This window comes from Phocoena phocoena, chromosome 16 (genome assembly GCF_963924675.1).
Source record: "Phocoena phocoena chromosome 16, mPhoPho1.1, whole genome shotgun sequence".
In the NCBI taxonomy this organism is placed as follows: Eukaryota; Metazoa; Chordata; class Mammalia; order Artiodactyla; family Phocoenidae; genus Phocoena; species Phocoena phocoena.
In genome coordinates, this window is record NC_089234.1 from 73,706,354 (window position 1) to 73,729,594 (window position 23,241).

General features: G+C 39.7%; 1 protein-coding gene across 1 annotated transcript; it reads right to left on the reverse strand.

The window, feature by feature from the left end:
- Positions 1–16,987: 16,987 nt before the first annotated feature.
- LOC136136060 (zinc finger protein 33B-like) lies at positions 16,988–18,318 on the reverse strand. The gene is given in 3 exon segments (XM_065893930.1): positions 16,988–17,123; positions 17,202–17,715; positions 17,718–18,318. Coding segments are annotated over 3 exon segments (1,251 nt in total).
- Between the last annotated feature and the right edge of the window lie 4,923 nt (positions 18,319–23,241).

Here is a 23,241-nt window from a genome sequence, read left to right on the forward strand (position 1 = left end):
CAAAACTAGGCTCATGTATGCTTCATGCCTTTTCACAGCGGACCTGTTCTCTTCCTCAGCATCCCACAGGTATTCACTCTGCCTACACTACACATTCTGTGCTGTGCTTGGGAGGCTACTGTATAGGGCACACACTTCTCTCATCTGTGAAGAGCTTATAATTTTGTGACACCCTGCAACACTGTTCCCCTCACTTCTTGGAGATTTCAGTGTACAGGTACGTAATCCTTCTAACAACCTCTTGGCTCCATGAATCCCACTCTTATCCTCTTTCTTACCTCAGACTCTCACTCTCCCTGTGATCACACATCCTAGACTTTGTCCCGTTCAAGGAATGGAAACCTGGAAGCATCCCACTATAACCACCACCTGCTTTCTTTATAGGTTATAATGCCCTCTAATGCCTGTTATAATGCCCTCTATAACCTGTTATAATACAGGTTATAATGCCCTCTAATGCCCTGAAATCAAGACTTCGTAACCCTGCCCACACCTCCAACCCACATCGTACTACCTTATTCCCTTATGACTTCTCCCTCCCTAGTAACCTAGCTTAAACTCCATGGTCAATCATTATCAGCAGTGTCTTGCATCCTCAACTCCCTCACCTCCCTGTCGCCTCATCATACCTGTTTGGTAAATTGAGAGCCCTGGATAAAGCCAATTGCCCATCTACTCCATACTACAGCAGTGCATGGCTGGAGGAAAACCCAGAACCATGCTGACTACCCTCACTTTAATAATTCTAACTTTGCCTGGTCTATGCCATTCTTCTAAATGTGTATTTCACACCTCCTCTTCTCTCTTCAATCCTTCTCACCACCTCCCCCTTCCTTGCTTTCTACTTCACTGAGAAAATGGAAGTGGAGACTCCCGCCACCAAAGACTTCCACCACATCCAGCTGTGTCCCTCTCTGCTGCCTGCCTGTTACTGTAGATGAACTACCCCTGTGTCCACCTAAAGGAATTCTGTACTTGAGTGCTGGATCCCATCATCCCTTACTACTCCAGGGCGTCACTCCAGCCCGTCTATTCTCTCCCCAGCATCATCAGTCTTTATTGAACTATTCCCATCACACAGCACGTAGTTATTTCTCTCATCTTCAAAACGAACTCCACTTGACCCCATTTCCTCTGTCTGTTACTGCACCTTTCCCCTGCTCCCCTTTGAGGCAAAATTTCACAAAAGAACTGTCAATATGTTTTCTGGTTCCTCTCCTCCTATTCTTTGATTCACTTTGCTCCCAGAATACCACCTACCACCCTGGCTGCTCCTCCACGGTGGCCTTTGCTGGTTCTCCCACTCCTGCCTGACCTATTAAAGTGACAGCCCACAGGGCTCAGCCTTTGGTCTTCTTCTGTGTCTATACTTATTCCCTTGGTGATTTCATTCTGTCTTTTAGTTTTATATCCTATCTGTATCAGTCACTGATTGACTGTAACTGTGCTACAAACTCATCCTTCATTACCCACTCTGCAAAAATGGAGTTAGGGCCTTTATATTTACTTTGACACTGGTATGATGTTAGGTTTTGTCAATAGAGGGTGACGGAGAGACTTTGCAGGAGGAAGCAGTCTTTCTTCCTGGTTCTGCTGTGCTTCATGGCTGGGCTTCTGAAGGTGGGTACTTCTCCAGGGCCAGCTCTTCCGGTATGTGGTGGCCAGCAGCCCCCCATTCCCCCATCCCAACTTCCCAGCAGTTCTGTCGTGGCGTGACTCTCCCAAGACACCGCCCCTTTCCCCAGCACCTAAAGAGGGATTTCCAACAAGTTCCAGTGATGCAGCACCACAGGGACTCCCCTGACACTGGTAGGCCATGGCCACACCCCTCCAATGAGGTCTGGATCTCAGCGGTTGGGGGGCAAGTATGGGGCTGGGGGAGGGACCTCTTCCTGGGCCCTCCACATCCACCCTAGGGTAGCGGCTGCTCCTCACATCTGCTCTTCTTATAGGCTTTAGAGTTCTCTTTACTTCTTACTAAGTCCATTACTCATTTCTCTAATTCCCTGTTGTAGTTAATAATTCTTGGGGTTTTTTGCACAGTTAATTCAGTAATTTTATATTCTCCTTTTATCATTTGTTATAAGTTTCTTAAATAAGAGAATTTCATAGGCTATGATATGTCACCAATGACATGTACAAAATAAGTTATAGGAAGAGATTATGTTTACACACACTTCAGCAATAGTGATATGGATGATTTATTTTGGAACACACTACAAGCCTTAAAATTCAGTAATTGGGAAATTAAAGGCCAAAAATATGCAGATTTGTAGCAAAACACACTGCAGAATAAATCAAATATCTCTCAGCAATGGAAAATAATAACCACTATTTAATTGTTAAACAGTAAAAATAGCTAACATTTATTTAGCATGTGAAAGACACCTTAGTAAGCATTTTACATTTCATCTCATTTATTCCTCACAAAACCACTGTCAGTAAGGTATATTTTTATTGTCAATTTATTACTAAGGAAAATGAGGCAAAGAGAGCTTTAGTAGCTGGTGATTTCTTAACAGTGTCAGGATCAAGACTTAAACCAGGTAGTTTGACACCAAGGCTAATACAGGAGAAGTGAGAAACTAATATTTCTCAAGAAAATACTTCAAACACACTGAAAACTAAGCATCTGTATTATAACTCTTCCTGTAGTATTAGAAAATAGAATCCAAACTGGATTGGGCAAATGGAGAATGTATTGGTTAATAGAGCTGACAGGCCCAAGAGTATAAATTACTTCAAGAAAAGCTTGATTCAAGGGCACACATAATGGCACATCTCTCCATTTGCGGTTATGTTTTCCTTTATCATGGATTCTGTATTTAGGCTTCATTTGGTATCAAGATGGATCTCAGCAGCAATGAGTCCACATCCACCAGGTTAAATTTCAAAGAGGAAAGGGAAGGAGAGGGTTGAGGAAGAAGGGAAATGAGAAAGAGATACTTCCACAGAAGTCCTAGCTTGTAACTGTTGAATTGTAAAATACCATCCTGTAATAATTCTTAACATAAACTTTGCCTGTTCAAATTACAGTGTGGTTTCTTTTTCCCAATTGGACCCTGATCAATATATCATTTGCCAGCGACTCCCAAATTTGTATCAATGACTCAGACCTCTCTCCTGAACTCCAGCCACCTCCCTGACAATCCAGCTGGATGTCAAATAGACATCTCAAACGTAACAGGCCCTAATGGAACTAATGATCTTCTCTCTAACCGGCTGCCCAGCTTTTATCTCAGGTGATGACAGTTCTGTCCATAAACATGATTAGGCCAAACGCCGTGAACACATCCTGGCCTCCTCTCTTTTTCTATCCTCCATATCCAACCTGTCAGGAAATTCCTGTTGATCCTACCTTTAAAATATAACCAGTATCCAACCACGTATCACCATCTCCAATACTCCTGCTCTGGGCTGAGCCCCATCTTACCACACATGGGTTACTGCACGACCTCTTAGTCCTCCTCCAACCACCCTTACCCTTGCACAGTCACTTCACAATGCAGCAGCCAGAGTGATCCTGTAAAAACGTAAGGCATCAATCGCAATTTAAACTGGTATAAACACCTTGGAAGATGGTTTGGCATATTTATCATTACTGAGCATACACCTACTCTACAAGCCAGCAACAGAAATATATACTGAAAGACATGTACAAGAATGTTCATAGCACTGTCCAAACTTGGAAAACCCCAAAAGTCCATCAATAGAAGCAGGAATAAACTATAGTATATTCATACAATGGAATAATACATAACGATGAAAATAAGCTGCCTTGAGCAACAACACAGATGATATTTAGCAAAAGAAGCAAGACACAAGAGAATATATTGTATGACTCCATTTATATAAAATTTGAAACTAGGCAATAGAAGTCAAGATAATTTACTTTTGTAGAGGAGGGGATGTATGACTAGGTTGGGTCCTGGGGACAGCTTCTCGAATGCCAGTGACGTTCTCTTTCCTCATCTGGTGCTAACTGATGGGTATGTTTACTTTGTAAATATTTATTGGGCTGTACACTTGTGCTTTGTGTGCTTTTTTTTTTAACATCTTTATTGGGGTATAATTGCTTTACAATGGTGTGTTAGTTTCTGCTTTATAACAAAGTGAATCAGTTATACATATACATATGTTCCCATATCTCTTCCCTCTTGCGTTTCCCTCCCTCCCACCCTCCCTATTCCACCCCTCCAGGCTGTCACAAAGCACCGAGCCAATATCCCTGTGCCATGCGGCTGCTTCCCACTAGCTATCTACCTTACTACGTTTGTTAGTGTGTATATGTCCATGACTCTCTCTCGTCCTGTCACAGCTCACCCTTCCCCCTCCCCATATCCTCAAGTCCGTTCTCCAGTAGGTCTGCGTCTTTATTCCTGTCTTACCCCTAGGTTCTTCATGACATTTTTTTTCTTAAATTCCATATATATGTGTTAGCATACGGTATTTGTCTTTTTCTTTCTGACTTACTTCACTCTGTATGACAGACTCTAGGTCTATCCACCTCATTACAAATAGCTCAATTTCGTTTCTTTTTATGGCTGAGTAATATACCATTGTATATATGTGCCACATCTTCTTTATCCATTCATCCGATGATGGGCACTTAGGTTGTTTCCATCTCCGGGCTATTGTAAATAGAGCTGCAATGAACATTTTGGTACATGACTCTTTTTGAATTTTGGTTTTTTCAGGGTATATGCCCAGTAGTGGGATTGCTGGGTCATATGGTAGTTCTATCTGTAGTTTTTTAAGGAACCTCCATACTATTCTCCATAGTGGCTGAACCAATTCACATTCCCACCAGCAGTGCAAGAGTGTTCCCTTTTCTCCACACCCTCTCCAGCATTTATTGTTTCTAGATTTTTTGATGATGGCCATTCTGACTGGTGTGAGATGATATCTCATTGTAGTTTTGATTTGCATTTCTCTAATGATTAATGATGTTGAGCATTCTTTCATGTGTTTGTTGGCAGTCTGTATATCTCCTTTGGAGAAATGTCTATTTAGGTCTTCTGCCCATTTTTGGATTGGGTTGTTTGTTTTTATGATATTGAGCTGCATGAGCTGCTTGTAAATTTTGGAGATTAATCCTTTGTCAGTTGCTTCATTTGCAAATATTTTCTCCCATTCTGAGGGTTGTCTTTTGGTCTTGTTTATGGTTTCCTTTGCTGTGCAAAAGCTTTGAAGTTTCATTAGGTCCCATTTGTTTATTTTTGTTTTTATTTCCATTACTCTAGGAGGTGGGTCAGAAAGGATCTTGCTGTGATTTATGTCATAGAGTGTTCTCCCTATGTTTTCCTTTAAGAGTTTGATAGTTTCTGGCCTTACATTTAGGTCTTTAATCCATTTTGAGTTTATTTTTGTGTATGGTGTTAGGGAGTGATCTAATCTCATACTCTTACATGTACCTGTCCAGTTTTCCCAGCTGTGTGCTTTCTGAGTGTATATTATATTTAATTTTCAAGTTTATAAAACAAGTAAGATCATGTCATTCATCTGCTCAAAGCCCTTCAACGGCATCCATTTCACTTCAGGAAAAAGTCAAAATCCTTACAATAACCTCCCAGCTCTGCAGACTTCGGTCCCATCTTCTCAGACCTCATTTCCTATTACACTCTCCTTTGCTCACTGGACTTCAGTGCCACTGGCCTCCTTGCTCTTCCTTGAAGATGCAGGCATGTTCCTGCCTTTGAGTCTCTGCACTGGTTTCCCTTCCTTCAGATATTCATGTAGCCAGTTCCTTCACCTCCTTTAAGCTTTTGCTCAACTGTCCCCTCTCTCTGAAGCCTTTTCTGACTTCCCACCCTCACTCCTAGTGCTCTTATCCTGACCTAATTTTTATAGCATTTATCATCTTGAAACATACAAACATGTAATTAACTATCTCTCTCTGCTAAAGGCAGGGAATTTTGTGTTTTATTCACTGGTACAAGTGGCTAGAACAGTGCCTGGCATATATAATACCTGTCTGTTGAATAATGAATGGATTTAAATGAAAATGTGGTGGCATCTTCTGACATGATCCCAATGACCCCCATCCCCTGGTATTCACACCTTTGAATTCACCCTGGAGTTCGAAGCCGGACCTGCTGACTCGCTTCTAATGAATGGAATCTAACAAAAGTGATTGGATGTCACTTCCGTGGTTACGTTATAAATGACTGTGACTTCCTTCCTGTGGGTATACTCTCTCCTGCCATCTCAGATTGCACACTTTCATGAAGCAGGCTGAGGACAGCCTCCAAGTGTTCCTCTCAAGTGAGGGACTGAGGCCCTCAGGCTAAGAGCCTGCACAGACCTGAATCCTGCCAACAACCATGGTGAGTGAGCCTTGAAGCTTATCTTTCCCCAGTCGACCTTTGAGATGATAACAGCCAAGACTGTGGTCTGTCAGAGACCCTAGGCCAGAGGGACCCATCTAAGCTGTGCCCAGATCCTGACCCACAGAAACTGTGAGATAAAAGTGTTGCTGTAAGCCACTAAGTATTGGGGTAATTTGTTACACAGCAATAAACAACTAATACAGGAAAACAAAACATGAACCTGTTAAACAATAAAGATAGAAAGCAGAAGTCAGAGAAAAAACATGAATGCGTATAGGTACCTACAATTTGACAGGCACTTCCAGATGCTTTTAATATGTTATCTCAAAAATGGATATACAGTAGGTGACATGTTAGAGTTCTCCAGAGAAACAGAATAGGGGTGTGTGTGTGTATGTAGAGAGAGAGAGAGAGAGAGAGAGAGTGAGAGAGAGATCTATTTTAAGGGACTGGCACACATGATTGTGGGAATGGCAAGTCTGAAACGTGCAGGGTAAGCCACCAGTCTGAGACCTAGGGAAGAATTAATGTTGCAGCCTGAGTCTCTAGAGACAGAATTCCCTCTCTTAAGGCCTTCAACTGATAGGATGAGGCCCACCCACGTTATGGAACGTAATCTGGTTAACAAAGTCTACTTATTTAAATGTTCATCTCATCTCAAAAAAAAAAAAACAACCCTGCAGAGCAACATCAGAACTGGTGTTTGATGAATTATATGTGACCTACTCAAGTTGACACATAAAATTGACTATCACAAATGGCAAAGCTATCGGATTTTAGGTAAGGGAAAGAACATCATGGGCTAGAGCTGTCAGGGCATTTTTCAGAAGATTCATCAAAAATGGGTTAACAGGGACTTCCCTGGAGGCGCAGTAGTTAAGAATCCACCTGCCAATGCAGGGGATACGGGTTCCAGCCCTGGTCCAGGAAGATCCCACATGCCACAGAGCAACTAAGCCTGTGTGCCACAACTGCTGAGCCTGCGCTCTAGAGCCCACGAGCCACAACTACTGAGCCTGCGTGCCACAACTACTGAAGCCCGCATACCTAGAGCCCCTGCTCTGCAACAAGAGAAGCCACCACAATGAGAAGCCCAAGCATTGCAACGAAGAGTAGTCCCCGGTCGCCGCAACTAGGGAAAGCCCACACGCAGCAACGAAGACCCAACGCAGCCAAAAATAAAAATTAATTAATTAATTAATTTTTAAAAATGGGTTAACATAGGGACTTCCCTGGCGGTCCAGTGGTTAAGACTCTGCACTCCCAATGCAGGGTGCATGGGTTCGATCCCTGGTCAGGGAACCAAGATCCCACATGTCGCAGCCCCCCCCTCAAAAAAAAACGGTTAACATGGTTGAAGAAGATAAGGAAGAGGTTTACATATGAGAAAAAGACACATGAGCAAAGACTGCAAGCATTTAGGGTAAAGAGAATTAATATTTTTGTCTATCAAGTACTTATTTCTTTGCATTATGAAACAGTGCAATGCCCCTGGCCACCAGTATAAGAAAATGCAATGTAAAAAATACATATATGGGGCTTCCCTGGTGGCACAGTGGTTGATTGTCCGCCTGCCGATGCAGGGGACATGGGTTCGTGCCCCGGTCTGGGAGGATCCCACATGCCGCGGAGCGGCTGGGCCCGTGAGCCATGGCCGCTGAGCCTGCGCGTCCGGAGCCTGTGCTCCGCAATGGGAGAGGCCACAACAGTGAGAGGCCCGCGTACCGCAATAAAAAAAAAAAATATATATATATATGATACAAAGAATGAAACACTGGCATACACATTACCCAACTTAAGGAATATAATATAACCAATAACCTTAAAGCTCCCTGTGTGCCCTCCTCAATGAGATCCTGAAAAAAGCAACCCTTATTAATAATTTTATCATTATGAATATCATATCATTATAGTTTTATTGCTATGTACACTTCCATAAATTATGTATTAAGTTAAATATTTTTAGACTGCTACATAGTATTCTATTATATGAATATAATATTATAAATTTATTCACTCTTCTGTCTACTATATGTTTGGGTTGCTACTAGCTTTGGGTTTTGCTCTTATAAACAATGTCTCTTGGTACCTATGTGAAATTGCCGATCAGAGGAGCTCACGTGATACTGCCAAACGATTCTCAAAGTAAGTCTACCACAACGATGAGCTAATGCTACACGCACATTAGAATGACTAAATTTTTTAAAAAATCTACAAGACTAAATGGTGGTGAGGCCGTGGAGCAACAGGAATGCTCATTCATTGCTGGTGGAAATGCAAAATGGTGCAGCCCCTTCGGAAGATAGTTCGGCTATTTCTTACAAAGCTAAATATACTCTTACCACACAATATGGCAATCATGCTCCTAGGTATTTGGCCAACTTACTTGAAATTTATCTCCGTGCAAAAACGTATTCATAATAACCCAAAAGTGAAGCAATCAAGATGTCCTTCCACAGGTGAATGTATAAGTATGATACATCCAGACATTGCAATATTATTCAGTGTTGAAAGGGAATCACACAACAATATGAATGAATTTTAAATGCCTTTTGCTAAGTGAAAGCAGTTAGCCTCCAAAATATGACATTGCAGAAAAGGCAAAACTCTAAGGATGGAGAACAGATCAGTAGTTGCCTTATTATTGTCAGTAACCCTTATTTCAACAAAAGGACAGTGGGGTCAAAAGAACACAGGAGTCATTTTGAAAGGACTCCCAGTGACCAAAGATGGGACCATTTAAGCATAGAATAGACTGCAATTGATTGAAAACCTTTAAATATGTAAAAGTCCAAGAATTCAAATAATACACAGGAGATAGATGGAGAGGTAGCAGAAGAAAAACAGAACTTCATTGGTCAGCATTGGAGATAGCTAGAAAATCAACCCTTTACTCTGAAATTAATGATGGAGAATTTTCCTTTAAATAACTCCAACCATAAATACGGAAATGATCTAATTAGAAAAATACATTTTTGACCCTCATGAAACAATTGTTTCATGCAATAATTATTAATGATGATATAAGGATTAGAAGAAAGTTGATGGGGAACTTTACAAAACCACCAAGCTGTCATCACCTAAAACCAGTGATCAATCTTAGGGTCACTATAAGTGTGAGTGTCAAAGATTATACGAGTGTCTACTCATATGATGATGACGACGTATACGGCACCACCTATCAAGTATTTGGGCCCTCAAAAGCTGAACCTGAATCTAGTCAAGCCTTCAGTTCTAACTTCCCACTTATAGGAAATACAAGGGATTTGAGAACAATTTCAAATGCCACCACCAGGAAGCAATCAGCCAAATCAACAATCAAGCAATATATTACAGGGCAATGGACCTGTTTTCTTCAAGTCAATGGCATAAAAAAGAGGGTGGGAGACAGCATTCAATTTAAAAAAGACTTGAGAGACCTAACCACCAAATGCATAGTGTGGACTGTGTTTGAATCCCGATTTGAACACACCAACTATAAAAAGATATTTTTGAGACCATCAGGAATTCTGAATGTAGACTGGACATTAAATAACATTAAAGAATTACTAAAGTTATTGGGTTTGATAACAGCACTGTGGTGTTATACAAGAAAATGTCTATTTTTTAGGATCCATACTGGAGTATGTAGGAGTAACATGACATGGTATCAGAGATTTGCTTTAAAAGTTGACAAGAAAACATAAAAGAAAAAAAGATAAAAGAAGTGTATCAAAATGTTGATATTTGTTGAGCCAAGTGAAGGGTATCATCCAATCCCCCCTACTTTTGTATATATTTTTTTAAACTTCTATAATAAAAAGCTTTTTAAATGGCCTCTCTCCTTTGGCCTCACATTATCCAGCAGCCACATACTTTTTCCTTCTTCCCTCATAAAGAGATGCTTCTTAAAAGTGTTGTCAATTTCCAGTCTCCATTTTCTCACTTTACCTTACTTTTCAATGCACTACAATTTTGATTTCACACCCACGGCTCTAAATTACCTTCAGTAAATTCCCCAGTGATTTCTGTGTCATCACATTGCAAAGTTTCAATTTTTATTTCATTAGATGTCCAAGGACCATTGAAGAGTTACACATTTTGCTCAAAAGTGACTTCCTTGGGCTTCACGTATATATATATATATATATATATATATATATATATATATATATCTCCTCCTGATTCTGATTCTCTGGAGAACCCTATCATCTTTTTTTACTATATTGAATACCTTCTGTGCTTACTGGCTGCTTCCACCACAAGAATGCAAGCTCTGTTCAGATTAGAACTTTGTCTCGTTTGCTCACTTTGTGCCTAAACCATAGAACAGGATCTGGCACACAGTTGACGCTCAGTAAATAATTACAAAAGCGACAGAACATTTTATTAATATTTTAAAATACTTTTGACAGGTCAGTTTTTAAATTCTAAATCTTGCATCCATGTGAAACTTTTTGTTACATGCTAAAGATCTAGCCTTACCGAGATAGTTAGCAGTACTTTTTAAAGCCACTAGTATTTGGTATCCCAGGAGCTAGGAAACCCATCCCAAGAAACTCCACCAAATTTCATCACATTTTTGGTACCTAGACATTGGGTGAATTGCTCTTTCTCAAAATCCTCTACATCTGCGAATGTTCCTGGCGTTCCAGAAAATCATCTTTCTGACTGCAAGGTAAGGCTGGAATTCAGTAAGACACTATCAGGCTAGTTTTCCTTCGAGGGCTTTGTAGGCACTGGCTTCATAAATAGACCTTGTTCCTTAAAAATGACATCATACCCAGGACTTCCCTGGCAGTCCAGGGAACTGGACTGTTTTAATGTTTCAGTTTCAGTTTACAAAAGCAGAGTCTACTAAATTGTTTTGGATTATAAATAGAAAAGTTTCCTCATAAATCCAGTGAATTATTTTGCTAGGCTGCTGTAACAAAATACCAAAGGCTGAGTGGCTTAAACAACAGAAATGTATTTTCTCACCATTCTGAAGGCTAGAAGTCCAAGATCAAGGTGTCAGTAGGTTTGGTTTCTCAAGAGGCCTCTCTCCCTTGGCTTGCAGATGGCAACCTTCTTGCTGTGTCCTCATGTGGACTTTCCCGTGTGTGTGTGTTTGTGTGTGCTCCTAATGTCTCTTTGTGTGTCCAAATTTCCTCTTCTTATAAAGACATCAGTCAGATTCATTAAGGCCACCCTAAAGACCTCATTTTAACTTAATCATATCTTTAAAGATCTTATGTCCAAATACTGTCATGTTTGGGGTACTGGGTGTTGGGACTTCAATATATGAATTTTGGGGGAACACGATTCATCCCATAACATACAGGAAATAGAAAATTAAAACAACATAAAATATTCCTATGAACAGCAATAATAAAATTTTTCTCATCAATTCATTTGATCCAGTGTAATATATTCTTGTTCCTCTGGGTCTTGGGTTACTAGCCTGCTCTCCTGAAGCCATCTACTTTTGGGCTGAAGAGTCTTGGAAATCCCGAGTCCACTGGTAAAGTCTGAAAGTTGTCCAAGTGATGTTATCTCAGAAGCTGTAACCAGGGTCTATTCTTTGAAGTATCCATCATTGAAGTACTTTGGACAGTACTATACCATGAGGCTCCATGACTGTCCTTTGCTGAAGACAGAAACTCTGATCTGTTGAGCTTATAGCAGAGTGCTCAGGCAAGCCTCAGAATGAAAAACTACCTGCAGATGACAGACACTTGGTGGCTGTGGTAAATTTATATCTGTAGCAAATAATAACAGAATGAGAATACACTTCTCTGTTGAAGAATTGTACGTAACTACTTCATAAGAATTTTATTCCTAAGGTTATAAACATGTTATCAACAGAGAGGGCACTGACAAATCTCCAGAGATATCCATAAAGTATAAAATTTCTGAAATATTTATATTAATAACACTTTACCTTTACAAATTTAACCTAGGGCAGATTGAGGAGTATCTCTTCTGATTTGTTAACTCTTCGCATGCAACTTTTACAATAGTAACTCATCAAACAAGCCTAGTTGTTACTAGCATCTCTCCTAAGTTGAAGGAACAGATCTTTGTGATTTTTATTTGAAAAAAACCTCAGACAGTTCTAGGTGTTAAAGCTATCCTGCCCACACAAAGATCATTGTCCTTACCTATCCTCAAGCAGAAAGAGACCTGATATCTTGTCCTTTATCCCTCACTTCAGAGGAAAAGGGCTCTGATTGAGCCAACGAGGGAAAGCTCCTTGTTCTGTACTAAGAAAGATCACAAGACAAGGAAGGATCAGATGGATTCCCTTGAACCTCTCTTGGAGCCATCTACATGATTTTTCATGGCCACTTAAGTTGTCATAAGAGCAATTGCTGAGTCCACACATTTGATCACAAAATTCCAAATGAAGCTCTGACACTCAGCTCCAACTCTTTAACCTTGCTCTCCAGGCAGACTGAACCAGTGACATGGTGATTGGGGGGCATAGTCTAGGACATCTGAGAGCTTCCTGGGGGTCTCATTTGAACTGCATTCTTGAGTTATCAACTTTTCAGAGTATATGATGGAAGCTACTGACACTCCCAAGGAACATGCAGTTCGTGTATGAACAAGATTATAAAAATCTGGGGTTGCTGGTTAGGAAGTATGCTGAATTAACAATGTCAGTTTCCTCATACCTGCTTATGAAACCCTGAATATATTCCAAAGGGGAGATGGTGGGAGCTCCAGAACCCACTGACCTCCAAACCCAACATCATTGCATGGAACTGAAATTCCAGGAGTGTAAAGTGACCAGATGAGGCAAACCATTTTTTATGCACGATTCTGGTGCTCAAGCTGAAAAAAGAATTCTTATTTACACAACTTATGACAATATTCACTATATCAGTGCCAGTACAAGATTCACTGATGGCATCTTCAAGATGACACCAACACATGTCAATTATTTACTGTCCACAGTCTAGTACTGGGTTATACTATGCCACTGATTTATGCACTGACAATGAAAGGATGAGAAGACACAGATAAACATGTATGAGAAAGTACCTGAATTTGCATGGGAAAGAAACCTCAACATTAACCCTTCGTCACGCATGATGAATTTCAAGATTGCAAATATCAGTAAGATTCAATTACCCCTACCAAGTGCATAAGTAAAAGGATGCTTGTTACACAATCACTGTGGTAAAAAACGTCTTCTTTGGATCTAACGCCAGGGTATATGACAATGTACAGTAACACCTGTACATCCCTGTTGCTTGAACTTCCATTTGCCTATGGAAGTTATAAATGAAACTTTTGAGTACACTGTGGAGACTGCAAAAGAAAATTTAGATACCTAATGGATTATGTAGAGAGGGTGTTTGTTCATGGAAGGCATGGCAGAAGCAGAAAACCAGAAACTGCAAGATTTCCACCAGAAACTTGGAATGTGTATATATCAGTACTAACTGGTGATCAGAGGACAAACAACACAGTGAGAGGCTGGCATAACACATTTCCAAAGCTGATGGTAGTGCATCATCCTTCAATTTGGAGATTTACCGAAGTGTTAAAGGATGAATAGCAAAGCAATGAATAAGTTATCACCCAGTTCTTGGTGGTCACATTCAAAGAGGGCCACCAATTTCACAACGATACTAACAAAATCAAATTCATATAACCAAAATTGTTAGCAGATATAACGAACATGAAACCAATAATCAGGTCAATATATACTCAGGAGCAGTTGGTCATCGACTGAAGAGTAACCCTGCCAAACTTCACGACGAGGAAGAATAAATGTGAAATCCAAAATCCATCATGAATTACAACAAAAATTACATAAATTTTTAATGAAGTTAAATGTTTGCATTATTTAATGGATCAGGGACCAAATGTCTCAATGGATGTTTTGGACAGGACCAAATGTCCTGAAAGGGTTCCAGGACCCACATCAGATACCAAAATTCGTGGATGCTGAAATCCCTTATATAAAATGGTGTATTACTTGCATATAATTTATGCATACCTTCTCATGTACTTTAAACCAACTCCAGATTAAATACTACCCAATACAATGCAAATAATATGTAAATAGTTGTAAACACAATGTAAATGGTATGTAAACAGTGCTGGCATGCAGTAAATTCAAGTTTTGCTTTTAGGAACTTTCCAGAATTTATTTTTCAAATATTTTCAATTCGTGGTTGGCTGAATGCATAGATGTAGAACCCTCGGGTATGGAGGGCCAGCTGTATCTTACAATTTTATTTAACAGTCATAGTCAAAAAGCTGAAAATAAATTAGGTTAGATCATTATCTCCTGTATCATACAAAGGAAAGGTGGACAGTGAAACAAAAACAACATTCTGCTGGCATGGAACAAGTGAGAGACAGCTGGTGAATAACTAATCCCAAGTCTGTAAAAGCTCCTACAAATCTGTTGCAAGGAAATTATGCTACTCATAGAAAAGCTAACACTACACTCTACCCAATGGTCTAAGTACCTTACATTTACTAACTTACCTAATCTCCACTAGAACCCTATGGGGTAGGTAATATCATTATCATCATTTTGCAAATAAGGAACTGTAGAACAGATAAGGGATTTGGCCCAGGTCACACAGCTAATATGCAGTAGAACTGGGATTTGAGTCTAGTAACTCTGGTTCCAGAGTCCATGCTCTTAACTGCTACATCAGAGGTTAGAAAACTTTGGCCCACAGGCCAAACCTGGCCAACAACCTGTTTTCCAATGGGCCATGAGCTAAGAATGGTTTTCACAGGTTGTAAAAAAAAAAGTGACAGAAAGCACATGTGGCCTACAAGGTTAAAATATTTACTATATGGCCTTTTACAGAAAACGTCTGCCAACTTCTACACCATACCATGGTTGCTAATACTAGGAAGTAAAGACAACAATATATAGCATGTTACTATACAAATAATTCCTAATTCCATCTAAACTGGGCTGGTACACTCAAACCTACTTAGGGTCCCCATTTAAACATTTCAGGATATTGAAAGAGGGGGTTGTTTTCTCAAGCATTACTGTTCACAGCTGCTTTCTTAAATTCAGGCTTATGCTAGAGGTAAAAATTGTGAACTTAGCCTCTATTTTGTATGTAAATAATTGTTATTAGAGAAACATGTGGCTGGCAAAAATACTGTTAGCTTCTTTACTGAACAGACCATTCAGTAACAATGGCCATACCCATTAATATACACCAGGACATAGTAGAGAAGATGTGTGTACAGTTGACCTTTGAACAACACAGGTTTGAGCTGTGTGGTTCTACTTATATGTGGATATTTTTCAATAGTAAATACTACAGGACTATATGATATATGGTTGGTTGAATCTGTGAATGTGGAACCATGATACAGAGGCCAACTATAATTTATACTATTATTTTCAACTGCACGGAGGTTCAGTGTCCCTAACCCCTGCGTTATTCAAGGGTCAACTGTAGCATGATACTTTAAATGTGTCACATATAATCTCACATAAAATATATATTGTGTTTGGACTTCCCTGGTGACACAGTGGTTAAGAATCCATCTTCCAACGCACGGGACACGGGTTCAAGCCCTGGTCTGGGAAGATCCCACATGCCACGAAGCAACTGAGCCCATGCGCCACAACTACTGAGCCTGCACTCTAGAGCCTGTGAGCCACAACTACGGAGCCCATGTGCCACAACTACTGAAGCCCACGCGCCTACAGCCCGTGCTCCACAACAAGAGAAGCCACCACAATGAGAAGCCCACACGCGCACCGCAACAAAGAGTAGCCCCTGCTCTCCACACCTAGAGAAAAGCCCACATGCAGCAATGAAGACCCAACGCAGCCAAAAATAAACTAATTAATTAAAAAATATATATATAGTGTTAAAATATAAAAGACTGCAGTGACATTTACAATGATAATTATGTCATAATGGTCATTAAATTAAGGATCTTGATGTTTTAGTTTGATTCTATTGGGTTCCAGTGAAAATTTTAAACACAGAAAATATTATACAATACACTCACATATAAAAGTCTCCCACAGTTCAAGGACTTTTCACACATACATAACGCTGTATACATGATTCATTCAAAATATTTGTGATATTTTACAAAAACACATGTACTACAGCGGCTACATACATATCAATATTTTATTATATTTAGCAAAAGTTTTGTTACCAAAACAAACATTTTTCTAAAAAAAAAATTTCTGTTTTCTAAATTGTTTCCCTCAGTAAAAATTCTCTGAAATATAATAAAGTATGTTTTACTGAAAACTTTCAGAAAGCCAAACGTTTATAAAGTTTTACTGTACTCTGATTTACCTGAGGTTCAGTGAAATATCACACCTTTTAGTAAAGCCTTTCTACATTTGTTGTAACCAATAGATTTCTTGACTCTGATTTTTCCCATTACAGTGAGTTTGATTCATGGATGAGGCTTCTAAGCATTCAGGATTTTGACAGGAGTCTCCACCCTTGTGTGAGTTCACCGAGATACAGTGCATACAGACCTCTCAATGGAAGGCAACTACATTCCTACCCCGCAGAGAACACAGAACACAAAGGACTGCCACGGAGCCCATTATGTCTCAGACCTAGAAGTGAATGACATCATTACGCTCACATTCCATTGGCCAGTTCTCATTCACATTGTCCCACGTGGATGCAAGAGAAACTCAGAAATACAGACTAGCAATGTGCTCAGTAACAAAATGAAATGTATCTTGATAAAAACACTGCCAGGGTTTCTTCCGTGTGAGTTCTCTGATATAAACTGAAGGCTAACTTCTGGCAGAAGGACTTCTCACATTCATTACATGCATAGAGTTTCTTCCCCAGATATAGTTTCTGTCATACCAAAGGCTCTGAATTGTGGGAGGAGTGTTTTGTATAAATGTCTTTACATTGTTTCTCTGTGTGTATTCCCTGATGTGTGGCAAGAGTGGGTCTGTGGCTGAAGGTCTTCCCACACTCATTACAATTATAGGGTTTCTCCCCTGAGTGAATTCTCTTATGTTTAACGAGGGATGAACTATTATAGAAAGATTTTCCACATTCGTTACAATCATAGGGCTTCTCTCCTGTGTGTGTTCTCTGATGTACATTGAGGGAGGCCTTCTGGCAAAACATTCTCCCACGTTCGTTACATTCAAAAGGTCTCTCCCCTGTATGAATTCTCTGATGTTGAATGAGTTGTGACTTTTGGCAGAAAGCTTTCTTGCATTTGTTACATTCAAAGGGTTTCTCCCCGGTATGAATCCTCTGATGTTTACTGAGGGTTGACTTCTCAGAAAAGGTTTTCCTATATTCAACACATTCGTAAGGTTTCTCCCCTGTATGAGTTCTCTGGTGTTTAAGGAGAACTGACTTCCCACAGAAGGTCTTCCTACATTCACTGCATTCATATATTTTCTTCCCGTGTGAAGTCTTTGATGTTTATTGAGGGCTGACTTCATATAATACATCTTCCCACATTCACTACATTCGTAGAGCTTCTCCCCTGAGCCTATTCTCTGATGTATAGTAAGTTTTGACTTTATACTGAAGAATTTCTCAAACTCATAACATTTACAAGGTTCTTCTCCTGTGTGAGACCTCTGATGCACAGTCAAGTCTGACTTTTGGGAGAAAGATTTTCCACACTAACTACATTTATAAGGCCTCTCCCCTGTGTGTGTTCTTTGATGTTGAAGATGGAGAGCTGACTTCTGATAGAAGGTTTTCTCACACTTAGTACATTCATAGGGTCTCTCTCCTGTATGAATTCTTTGATATACAGTGAGGGCTGGCTTATGGTAAAAAGATTTCCCACATTCATTACATTGATAGGGTTTTTCTCCTGTGTGTGTTTTCTGGTGTACTGTGAGGTTTGACTTCTGGAAGAAGGCTTTCCCACATACGTTACGCTCGTGGTATTTCTCACCCATGTGAAGTCTATGACGTTTCTTCCAGAGGACTGACTTATCACAGGTTTCCCCACATTCATTAAGTTTATAGTGATTCTTCCTTGAGTAAATTACCTGATGTAACATGAGGTTTGACTCATCCTTGACCGTTTTCTCACATTCACCATAATCACAGAGTTTCTCTCTCGTGTGAGTTCCTTCTTGAGTAATGAAGAGGGCATTACCATGGAACGCTTTAATGTGTTCATTATATTCAAATAGTTACTCCACACTGTGACTCTCCTGTTGCTGAAAAAAATCCTCATTATGATAGCAAGTGCTCTCATTTTTATTAAAATCATTAAGTTTCTCTCCAATATGAGTTTTCTCATGATTAATTTCAGGAATCAATTTCTCACACCCATCGGTATCATCAGATTTCTTTCCTGAGTAGTTTCTATTATTATTGGCTAACTCTGATGTATTTTCTAAACTGATTCCATCTAGGTTATATTTACTGGGCATTCTTCTGGAAGGAATACAGTCTATGCAAAAATTAAATGGTTTTCTTAATACATTCTCTTTCACAGTAACTGCTTTTTTGTTATTGATAAATGCAGCCTGCCATAAATGTCTGTCTTGGTTTACTTTGCTCTTTATCATGCCATCAACTTTCAATTCATCTAAAAATAAGAAAAATTAAACATACATTATGAATTAAACTACTTATTAAATTGGGCTAATACACAAATACTATTTATCTGACTCTTTGGTTTCAGAATCATTCTTTTGAGATAAAAGTTCCAAATAAATTTTTCCATTTCCTCCACTTTTCCGAGGAGCTGAGGGGACGGGGTGACAGTGAACCAACTAATCAAAGCTACCAGGGTAGAAAAGGGGAGAGTAAAGTTGGCAATGAATGTACATATATTTATGTGGTCCTTCACGAACATACCTTCCAAAATGGATAGAAGGGGTGAAAGAAACATCAGGAATAGAGAATTAAAGGTTCAATAAGAATGGATTACAAAGAGTGGAATTCACAGTAAAATATGCCCTATCAAGAGAATTACGCAGTAAATGTGACAGGGAGCACAAGTAGACAAGGATGTTGTTCTAAGAAATTACCAGAGGAATGAAGTATTTAGAGGAGGTAGATTAGAGTCCATGTGCCAATTTTGTTAACCCCACTGTCAACATACACCCAGAACTCCATCACTTTATACACTCTGTCCCCCTAAACCTAGTCAATGGCCATTATCTCTTTTCCTGACTGGTCTCCTTGCTTCTACTCTTGCCACCCCTGTACATCATTTTCTCACAGGGCAGTCAGGTTCCTGTGTCTGTTTCCTGCTAATAAGTAAATTCCCTGAGAGCAAGGGACTTATTTCACCCACTGCTGTATCTCTTTCATTTAGAGTATGATTGGCATGGACCAAGTGCTCAAGCAGTATTGGTTAAGTTAATTAATTAATTAACTCCTGAAAACAAAAGGAGTCCTTGATAGAAGGGAATGTGGGCAACTGAGAATGCTTAGAGGAAAGGGGACTAACTAAGATAAAATATTTATTATGAGATAGGAATGAAACTCAAGGTACAGGTAATAGGGATTAAACTCCTAAAAAGCCAAGCGAAAAAGAAAACATTTATGTGTGAGACTATATCTGGTGGTGAATTTAGGTACCTGAGGCATGTAGGCTAAATATCCTTAGTCAATTCCAAACAGATGGAGCCTCTAAATAGATTTGTTCAAAATGCTCCAAAGATGCTTATATCTAAAACAACCACCTGGGATCTAATTTCCCCTGGATTACTCACCTGGGTAACAATGGCTTGCAAATTCTTCCTCTAATATCCATGGTGCTTCTTGCTCTAACTTGAAGATCTCCTCCGGTTTGGTAATGCAATGCCCTGATAGTGGAAAGTGATACAGGACATAGAGAACACTGCCTGGCTTCAGGAACTCAGAAGAAAAACCAAGGCCCAGCTTCAGGAACTGCACAATGAAGGAGCCCACTGGAATCTTTCAATGGGGAGGTGAAAACACAAACAATATTCCTAGTGTCCAAACCTAAATATCATTAAACTCTACAAAAGATCCATATGCTTTGGTAACAAAGAAAAGATAGGTCTGATGTTGTTACTCAGAGAAGCTCTGCTTACCCAATGAGATGAGGATTCTGTAGTTCTCCAGCGTCACATCCCTGCACAAAGTCCTCTGATCAGGGTCCAGCTGACCCCACTCCTCCTGGGTGAAGTTCACAGTCACATCCTCAAATGAAATTGAGCCCTGTTAGAGCATATATCTGATCAATCTGAAATATTCACAACTGTACAACAGAGAAAAGATATTTAGGAACTAATTCCTCACCATGTTCACTGTTGAGTTTATTAGAAAAAGTTTATATGTTTACCATATTCCCTGTTTTGTGTATATGTGGTGGGACAAAGAGAAACATAGTGAAAATACCCAACTAATCTATTAGTTCATGCGTAATGTTGTCAGAGAGGAAGAAATTTTCCTCCACCCTTCTGGGTTCTTCTGGCTGCTCTAAGAATTAAATTGACATGAGCGTTTTACCTCTTCATTTCCAATTTGGATACCACAGAGATATAAAAAAAATCGTAAGAGAGGCTTTGACACAGTTATATGCCAACAAATTGGACAACCTAGAAGAAATGGACAAATTTCTAGAAACACAGAGCCTGCCAAGACTGAGTCAAGAGGAAACAGACAATTTGAACAGAACAACCACTAGAAGTGAAACTGAATCTGTAATTTTAAAACTCCCTTCAGGAATTCCCTGGCAGACCAGTGGTTAGGACTCAGTGCTTCCACTGTAGGGGGCACGGGTTTGACCCCTGGTCAGGGGATCACAGGGGAATTCTACCAGATACATATCTCAAACTATTCCAAAAAACTGAAGAGGACGGAACACTCCCAAATTTATTCTATGAGGCCACCATTACCTTGATACCAAAACCAGACAAAGACACTACAAAAAAAGAAAATTACAAGCCAATATCTTTGATGAATACAGGTGCAAAAATCCTCAACAAAATATTAGCAAACCGAATCCAACGATATGTAAAGAGGATCATACAACATGACCAAGTTGGATTTATTCCAGGGTCACAAGAATAGTTCCACATTTGCAAATCAATCAATGTGCTACACCACATGGATAAAAGGAAGGATGATATTCTCTAGGTCAAGCTTGTTTTCTGTATCTGTGAGTCTGTTTCAGTTTTGCATATGCATTCATTTGTATTATTTTTTAGATTCTGCATAAAAGCGACGTCCTACAGTACTTGTCTTTCTCTGCCTGACTTATTTCACTAAGCAAATATTCTGTAGGTCCATCCACATTGCTGCAAATGGCAGAATTTCATTCTTTTTTATGACTGAGTAACACACAGCTTCTTAATCCAATCATCTGTTGGTGGGCTCGTGGGTTGCCTCCATGTCTTGGCTATTATATATAAAGTTGCTATAAACATTGAGGTGCATGTACCTTTTTTTTTTTTTAAAGATTTTTTTGATGTGGACCATTTTTAAAGTCCTTATTGAATTTGTTACAACATCGCTTCTGTTTCTCATGCTTCGGTTTTTTTCGCCACGAGGCATGTGGGACAGCTCCCCGACCAGGGATCGAACCCATTGGAAGGCGAAATCTTAACCACTGGACCACCAGGGAAGCCCTGGATGTACCTTTTTGAATTAGTGTTTTCATTTTTCTCTGAGTCTACACCCAGGCGTGGAATTCCTTGGATAGTATGACAATTCTATTTTTGGGTTTTTGAAGAACTTCTATACTGTTTTCCATAGTGGCTGCACCAATTTACATTTCTACCAAGGGGAGAGGGAAAGAAGGAGGGGTATGGGATTAACATATACAAATTACTATGTATAAAATAGGTAAGTAACAAGGATATACTGTATAGCACAGGAAATTATAGCCATTATCTTGTAATAATCTATAATGGAGTATAATCTGCAAAAATACTGAATCACTATGCTATATAACTGAAACTAATATAATATTGTAAATTAACTATACTTCCATAAAAAAAAATAAACTGACATGAGAGAGATTAACAAAAGAAAATCAAACAAAAGTTTAATAAAATGTATACAGCGGAGAGACCCAGGAAAGCTAAGTAACTTGCAAAAATGGCCAAAACCCTCACTTTAAATACCATCTTGAGCAAAAGATAAAAAAGAATGTTGGTGGTAGTGATTTGGGACTTCAAAGAGGAGGAAGGCAATTTACATGGAAATGGAAAAGCAAAAGTTTGGTGAACAAAGGTTTACTAGGCCTGCAGAGACAATGGGACACAGAATAGACTCTGATCTCTAGGCCCTGTAGAGCAGAGGTCCCCAAACCCCGGGCCTTGGACCCGCACAGCAGGAGGTGAGTGGTGGGCAAGGAAGCAAAGCTTTATCTGCCTCTCCCCATTGCTCCCCATCACTCACATTACCGCCTGAACCATCCCCGAACACCGTCCCCGTCCCATGGAAAAACTGTCTTCCACAAAACTGGTCCCTGGTGCCAAAAAGGCTGGGGACCGCTGCTGTAGAGTTTCCCCAACCACATGTAGCCTTCATTCTTTGCAGCTTCTCTGGTGACAGCTCTACTCCAGGAAAAGGCCCTATATCTAAATTCTTTAGGTAAAAAGAAAGACTTCCTGAGTCTTCTGTTTCTTAAAAATAATCAGCCTAATGTATATACAGTGGAATATTACTCAGCCATAGAATGGAAAGAAATTGAGTTGTTGGTCATGAGGTGGATGGACCTAGAGTCTGTCATACAGAGTGAAGTAAGTCAGAAAGAGAAAAATAAATACCTTATGTTAACACATATATATGGAATCTAAAAAAAAAAAAAACCGTACTGATGAACCCAGTGGCAGGGCAAGAATAAAGATGCAGACGTAGAGAATGGACTTGAGGACATGGGGAGTGGGAAGGGTAAGCTAGGAAGAAGTGAGAGAGTGGCATGGACATATATACACTACCAGATGTAAAATAGATAGCTAGTGGGAAGCAGCCACATAGCACAGGGAGAT